This window comes from Nicotiana sylvestris, chromosome 8, assembly GCF_000393655.2.
Source record: "Nicotiana sylvestris chromosome 8, ASM39365v2, whole genome shotgun sequence".
Taxonomy (NCBI): domain Eukaryota; kingdom Viridiplantae; phylum Streptophyta; class Magnoliopsida; order Solanales; family Solanaceae; genus Nicotiana; species Nicotiana sylvestris.
In genome coordinates this window covers 166808116-166816574 of record NC_091064.1, presented here as the reverse complement: position 1 = coordinate 166816574, position 8459 = coordinate 166808116, and the positions used below count along the sequence as shown (strand labels likewise).

Here is an 8459-nt window from a genome sequence, read left to right as displayed (position 1 = left end):
CTGAACGTGGGTTCCAATAGTTTTGTTGTCTATCATTTTATAGTCTAAAAACTTGGCAACCACAAACTTCTTCAAGCACTTAGGATATAGCCTTTGCAAAGAAAATCTGCCTGTTTCCACGCCTCAACAATCATAAACTTCTCATTGTCCAGCATGTCGGTGGCATGCAGTGGAGGGTTTTCCCTAGTGAACTTCTGCATACCAAGTGTGGTAAGCCAGAAAAACACCCTTTACTGCCATATTTTGAAATTGGCTCCAGAAAATTTCCCTCGTTTCTCGGCCTATGGAACAACAGTTCGGCTTGACGAGACTATCGTCGTTGCTGCAACAGTTGCAGAAGAATTTCCGTTATCAACTGCCATTTCTCACTGTCAACAACAGAAGAGTTCAATTTAATGGCAAAAACAGAACAATAAACAATATTGTAATTAATGTTAAACAGTACGTTTAATAAATAAAAATCGAAGTTTTTATATATTGTTTCACAGAAAACGATGAAGTTTTTATGTTCTTCAAAGCATTTTTAAATTTCAACACTCCGATGAAGTTTTTATATCTTCAAATCAGAATAGAAAAATTCAGAAGGAGTAGAAAACTACATAGGTTTTAATCTCCACAAACAGAATACAGAATAAAAATATAATTTTCTTAAGATGGTTATCAAACTGTAGTACTGTAATAAATAATAATACCAGTACACTTTCTGAAATAGAAACAGAAAGTTAGTAGAAACATTATGTCAAAATGATATCTGAAAAATGATTTCGAAATAATTCGAGCCCACTAAACACACAGTATATCCTTAAGGAAATTATTCCCCTCAAGTACCCGAGGTGCTGGAATATATCCTCTCAGGATAGAACGATCTAACTCACCGGAGTGTTGGTACCAAAAACGTCTATGAACAGCGAACCACTTGAAGTCTATAAAACACATTAGAAGAAGAAGAAGAAGATCAAAAAAATTCGTAAGGAAAAATTCTGGGATTCAAAGCATATTTATAAACTTCTTGGCACTGTTTCTGAAGAGGTTTGCAACCTTTCAGAAACAGCCATGGCTGTTGGGAATATTTTTGTTTGAAATATTGCGGGAAATTTAAAATAATTTGGGAAAGAAAACAGACCGGACCGGACCGGATCGCGGGTCATGAGTTATTCCGAATTAAATTTTCATTAATTAATTATATAATTGAAAGGAATTTTGTCCAAAAAGATTAATCAATTAATCGATCTTTGACCAAATTGTCGAAGCCGAAGCCGAAACCGAGTCGAGTGACGACGACGACGCAATATTTGTCTTCTTCTTAACTGTTTAAGAACTAGAAGAAGATCAATTGTATATAACCATCAAAAGTCTTTTTTTCTTCCAATATGGGACAATGTCCCTTTGCCGAGCAGAAATGCCAATGTCCCTTTCACATAATTTGACACACTTTCTCGAGGGTTGTGAGGAAAATAACAAAAACAATAGCAATTTGGCAGACAAATTCCGTTGCATGATCAAAATGTAGTGGTGAAGTAGTTGCACTCTTGAATTAAGGTGGTGGAAAAGTAAAAGGAATGATAGGAACACTGGATTCGATAAACTACCACACTAATAAAAAAGTCCCAACATGTTGCAATTTTTTAGGTGTTTATCTTTTGTCATATTTGTGTTTGGTTTGCTTCGATTAGGTACTTCAAAACTAATCCAATTCCCTCATCCCTTTTTGTCGGCCTTTAGCTTTGTCCTTCTCTATTCTTTTATCAATCGCTTCCTGCGCAAGGTTTGATTAACAACATGTTCAGTATAATTCTAAATAATAAAATTTAGGAAAAAAATATACTCTATTAATTTTAATTTAAATGAGATAATTTTATTCGACACAAACTTTTTTAAATTTTATTTTTTTGAAATTTGTGGTCTTAAAAATTTAGAAGTTAAAAATTTTGTGCGGCCATGATATTTGTGTGGCTATAAAAGCTTCACATTAATGACAAAATGAGTAATATGAAGAGTTTTAAATTGAATTATTTTCAATTGTAAAAATATACCTTTTTTTGAAACGAACGAATAAGAAAAATATGTCATCCAAATTAAAACAAAAGGAATAATATGTACGTAGAGTGTATCCCCTGCCCTTATATGAGCAAATTCGCAGAGAGACTGTTCCCAAATCCACAAGGCTAAGTTGTTTGCTTTTTAATTAGATAATATCAAAGGAGGGAAAAATAAAAAATAATTTCATGAATAACATTCATTACGGTATTAAACAGGAATGCCCAACTTATCATCAAGACAATTAGGGCTTGGCATAATTTGGTAAATATCGAATTACCGTATAGAAATCGAAAATTTTGATATTTGGTATACGGTATTTTAGTATTTGATTTAAGTTTTTTAAAAATTCGTATTAGGTATGGTATTTGGTATTTTAAAATAAAATATCAAAACCATACCGAAATATATATTATATTACACAAAACACATATTATCAATTATAACATACATATAAAAAATCTAAAATTTTAGTTTCCTTTATTCTTAAAGTTCATCAATTAACTCTAAACAAGTAATAAGGCATTTCTAATGATCAAATATTCTTTTATATACATTTTTCTTTATTTGGGTCAATATTTGCTAGTTTTGGACGGAAGTTTTGTTAACAAACATTTTTAGTTTTGTATTTTTGAGTACTTTAATTAAGAATATTAGAGTGTACGGCTCTATGCACTAGTTAGTATTCAAACCGAATAAATCGAAGTTATCGAACCGAATAAACCGAAATCGAAAGTAGAAAAATCAAATCATATCGAATTTAATTAGGGCCGGTATTAATATAGGATTTTAAGAAATCGAATATCAAAAATATCGAACCGAAATATTTAAATATCGTACTAATAACACCCTAAAGACAATAACTCAACTTTTACATTTCAGTAAAAGGACCACAAAGAGTATGTCAAGTGGTTACATATTGACCAAATAAACTGTAATTATTACAAGTTGCAATCTTTTCTTCGAAACACGTTAAAGATTTCCTCCACATCTTCAAGATTACAAAGGATAAGTAATAAAAAAGTACAAAGTACAATCTTTTTAGTGGTAACGAGAGAGGGCGTGATAATCAAGGATATAAAATAAATAGCATACTACTAGTATACAAAATGACACTTAAGATGTGATCGCTAAATAAAGGATAAGGACGGCTTTGTCACTTCAAGCATCCACGTCATCCTCCTAATCTCTCTTCGAACAAATAAATATATAATCAAATCCTTTATTACTTTGATATATTTTATAGCTACTTTAGTAAAGTATTAGTTATAAAAAATATATATTATAACGTAATATAAAATTTTAATTTCAAAGAAAATGTAGTTATTATTATAGATCAATATTAATATAGAGAGGTTTAACTATATTTACTACCTTTTAATTTTGCTATATTTACGTTATTCTTGTTATATACTTCCTCCGTTTCACTTTACGTGAAACTTATTTCTTTTTTAATCCGTGCAAAAAAAAATGACCTCTTTTCATATTTGAAAATAATTTACTTTTATACAATGATTTATAACCACATAATATATATGCGCTTCATTGAAATAGAGGAAGTATGCTATAGAGAGGTATAGATCGTGGCTGCTGTAGAGAGGTTTAACTATATCTACCTCTCCGTTTTGCAATATTTATGTTTTTCTTATTGGGTTTTACTTGGACAAGCATCCATATATTTATGTAGTTTAGCTCGTATTGTTAGGGTGAGAATAAATTAATATATCTCCATTAACAATTAGGATGACTTTGTGGTACTTATGTGAGGCGTCACTATTAATAACTTTGGCTTAATCGCCAAATTATAAATTTTAACAGCAGTAGAAAATAACAATTGGAGTTTTAAAAAAAAATCATGTAGCACCAAATTTCAACACCACGAAAAAGACATTAATATAAATAAACATGTAAACCAAAAAAGAGGAACTGCTCTATCAATGACAAAATAGCAATCACATCATAAGTTATCCTCCTATGCATTATCATATGATTTTTCTTGGCCTTTGCTTCTTCAAAACAAAATTGACAAAATTGACACAGAATTGAACCAGCCCACCACTATGGCCTTTGCTTCTTCAAAGCAAAGCCACCACTGCACAAAGTGATACACAAAATCATGAACCAAATACAATCAGCCTAGTGGGATAAAGATTTTTATACTTATAGAGGAAAATTTCATCAATCAAGCTGGCATTGTGGTCCATTTCCACTCAAGAACAAAACCCAACTTTTCAATTTCATGATTGGATACATTGATTCAAGATTATCTCCCCACACTAAATTCAAGATTTATAGGCCATTGATATGGAAAATAATTTCCCCAAAAATAAACAATTTTCAACTCAACAAACATGGTACTCCATTTTGTAATTAAAGTTAGAAACTTTACTCAAATCAATAAACTTTCAATATACCAAAAAAGCTTTAAGCATTAGCAAAAAAATGACTGACATGAGAATACAAAATCGATAATCATATACATCTGCAGCTCCTGCAATAAAGAAAGATCCCTTGTTCTTAGATCTTTTTCTTATATACAAAATATTCAAACTCCTAATCCTCTTTTCTTTTTTCAGTTTTCTGACCTAATAAAAATACCCAAATAAGCAAAACACAAAATAGAGATTAAAAGGCTAATCTCTGCAGCCGAAACAGGCTATTTACACCAATAATCTTCAGTAATAAGCAGCAGCATGTATTTACAAGTCAGAAGCCGCAGATCCAATAAAACCATTACCAGCAAAAAACGAATCATAACCCGAAACCGAACCCGGATCCGTATCATTTCACAAGTTCTGACACCCATCCAACATCTGGAGAACCCGAGTCAAGCGAGTTTTCCATGCTAAGTTTCGCATAAATTCTGGCTCGGAGATCCTTTCCAGATTCTACCCTTTCCATCGCTGGCTCCTCTTCGTAAGTCTTCTCCCACTGGTCGAACACAGCCAGTCCAGAGAGGGTCGGTTTTCGGGTCGGAGTTGTTGGAAGGCTCATGAATCCGGGTCGGAGTGTTGATGGGCTCCGTGGTGAACCGAACCCGGGAGAACCCATTTGCAATCCCCATGTAGGGCTGCTACTCATACCCCTAACCATTCCAATCTGCATATTACGCATCGACTCAGCGAGTCCGTTAACCGAGTTGAGACTCAGTGATCCACTCGGGGTCATCGGAGGCGAGTCAAACGGGGGAGATGATGAAAACGAGTCAAAACCGAGTCGACTCGGCGATCCATCGAACGAGTCACAAGACTCGGCAGCATGGCTTCGCGGACTGTTCTGAGGGAGAACACGCAGTTGCTCCGGCGTGTGAGCAAAGAAGCACACGCGCCGGCGACAGTGGGTCCCGTCCTTACAAGGCTGCGTACGATATCGAGCAGGGTGAAGCCAACACTCGAATACGCCGTGCGCGTACTCACATGCATCGCCTTTCTTACACAGACCTTTACGAAAATCCGGACAAGCAGTGCCGGAGTAATGATACTTCCGAGGATCCCGACGGCGAGCCTTTTCGCCGGGATGAGCGTACGGACATTCCGTCCAGTCATGTGACCTTCCACGTGCACACTTCCTCACTTTGAACTCATACATGCGGAAATTATCGCATGAGAAAGCGTCCACGGGAATGTCCAAGCCGTCAGAATCGAGCAAGACGTCGTTAGCATTCGACGGCAGGTAACGCTGCAACGCCGTTAAGGCGTCAAAACCAGAATCAGGACTAGTGGAGTAGTTATTGGGTGTAACGGAAAATGGGGAATAAACATCAACCGTTGGATCATCCATAACGTCCCAAGGAGGGACTTGGACGGTCGGATGTGAGTGAGGTGATCTTCCGATCATCATCATTTTTTAGAGCTTCGCGTATAGAACAATAGTGTCTCTCTTTACTGCTTCTCCTCACCATGCTTCCAAAGAAGCTGATGGTTGCAGCCTTATAAACTGCTATATTAACCATGGTTAAAAGGTTGAGTTAACTATGGTTAGGTTAAAATATCCTCAGTTTACACTGTCCCACTATCTTCTACTAACTCTACTAGGGCAAACTAGCAGTAAATTTAGATAGCATCTCATTTGACGCAGATTACGAGGTCCACGATAGTGTGGTATCGATATACAAGGACAGGTTTGCATTTCTACCACCTATTTTTAACTATTTATCCAATTAAATTTATTACTTAAACTTTTTTTCCCCTTTTTGTAACATTTACAAAAAGGATACAATGTATCGCCACACTTCAAATTATTTACATCCACGACCTAGTACCTACAATGTTCTCTTTTGATCAACAAAGTGTTCGTATGTGTAAAAGGAAGAGAAAAAAACACAATAAGCACTCATATCATATGACGTAAATGAGATAACACATTTTATATTACAAAATTATATACAAATATTAAGTTGAATAATATTTTCACATGTACAATGCGATACATTGTTTATGTTACAACATTCTATACAAATATTAATTTGAATAATATTTCATGTACCGGATTGGTAATTATATTCGTAACTAAATATATTAAAATAAAATTATTAATATTAAATTAGACTTAAAAAATAGATACTCCTTTTATTCAAATTTTTGTTAACATATTTGACTGAGGATGAAATTTAAGAAAAAAATAAAGATTTTAAAGATTTGTGGTCCTTAATAAGTCATAATATTTGTGCGGCTATAATTATTTTTTAAAAGTGGTATTAAATGTGCCAGAACATTTATATTACTATTGAAGTTTTTAATTGAGGGAAGAATTCAAAATTTATATTTATTTAAATTTAAATAGAAATTATTTTTTTAGAACGGATAAAAAAAATAGATTTTCGCAAACTAAATGAGATAGAGTGCATTATTTTGTTGCCACTCCTTCCATTAAACTGAAGTTTGCAACGAACGAAATGGAAGATCAGATCACAAAACCTTATTATTATTATTATTATTATTATTATTATTATTATTATTATTATTATTATTATTAATTTTTTAATATTTTTTTAAGTTAAAAATCAAACTTGATGGCTAACAACAAACTTCCTTCAATATTTGGGATAAATTGTCAACCTACATATTGAAGTAGACGTGTTTTGGATTGAAGTTATTGGTCCCTAAATTAAATGGCCCTTTGCGACCAAAGGACGCGAAATTGACAATTGCAAGCCACCATACATGAATCCTTATCCGACTTTATGACTGTACCCTCTTTGCATTTAATTTTTGCACCATATGGCGCTACACTTGCGCCTGGTTTCACCTTGGGAGACAGATGCCCTTAATTGAGCAAGAAAAAATATTAATACTCCATCTCTATTCTATATTTATATTAAATCAAATGAAAATTGAGGTAAAAGATATACTATTAAGTAATCTTGATTAAGTAATAAAAAATAAGAAGACATATATCATACATTAATTAATTTGTAAGAACATCTGAGTTGTATTTTTTTTCCATTTATAGACATCATATGGTTGATTCAATATTTTGGTGTCGAATCTATCTGAACTCAATATTTTCGATGAGAAGCATAAATTTACGTGTAAAACTCTATTAAAATTGTAGAAAAGTAATGATGAACCTATAATTTTTTTAAAAGTTTAATACTGGAAATCTTAAAGATTTCATCCGAAAAGCTTAAATCATGAATCCGTCCCTGTAGTTAATTTTTCTGCACGGTGAATAGAACACGAAAGAAAGAATTATAACCATCTAAAAAATCAATTATAGCAATCCTAGCAAGATGAAATCAAATTTTGGTTGGAAATTAATTTAAAGCAATATATTTGTTATTCTTTTTTTTACAGAAACGATGAATATACTGTTTAATCTAAAATTTGATTAGTAGACTAAAATAATTAATCAATAAAATTAGGCCGCAAGTATATTTCAAACTTCATATAAATAGATCTCTGTGATGAGAATAATATGTAAACAATAAATGAGTAAGAGCTTCTTATGATGTTTAGTGTAGAACTTTGAATTCGTAACTGTCCAGGAATTAATACCGAATCCAGAATATTTTCGAACTCATTAGTTTACCTTATACGCACACCTAAGACTTTTCAGATAGTCACTTCGTGGGATATCGGTCAATATCGGGTTTGTCTTTTATATGACTAATCGAGATCAGAACATGATAGGCTTAGGTTTAACCTCGAGTTATTTTGAACCATGATGCAAAGTTAGGTTGCCGAGCTCGTGGTCCTGAGACCGATCAAGATCGAGATCGACCAAGATCGAGACCGAACAAGATAGTGATCGAAGGAAGCTTACCGAGCCAATAACGGAAAGTCAAAATATCTGCAATCGGACGAGGATCACGGCGCAAATCCCAGCACGTATCAAGAAGATGCCGATTAATTAGCCAATCATGAGATTACTTACCTCATATAGAATTGTATCTAGAGTAGTGCTCCCCTAATATATAAAGG

The 8459-nt window shown here is 33.4% G+C and overlaps 1 protein-coding gene across 1 annotated transcript; it reads right to left on the bottom strand.

Annotated features, from left to right (window-relative positions):
* Positions 1-4421: 4421 nt before the first annotated feature.
* Positions 4422-5950, bottom strand: LOC104232637 (zinc finger CCCH domain-containing protein 20-like). Its single transcript, XM_009785893.2, has one exon. The coding sequence runs from the start codon at positions 5878-5880 to the stop codon at positions 4819-4821; it is 1062 nt and encodes a 353-aa protein (XP_009784195.1). The 5' UTR covers positions 5881-5950; the 3' UTR covers positions 4422-4818.
* Between the last annotated feature and the right edge of the window lie 2509 nt (positions 5951-8459).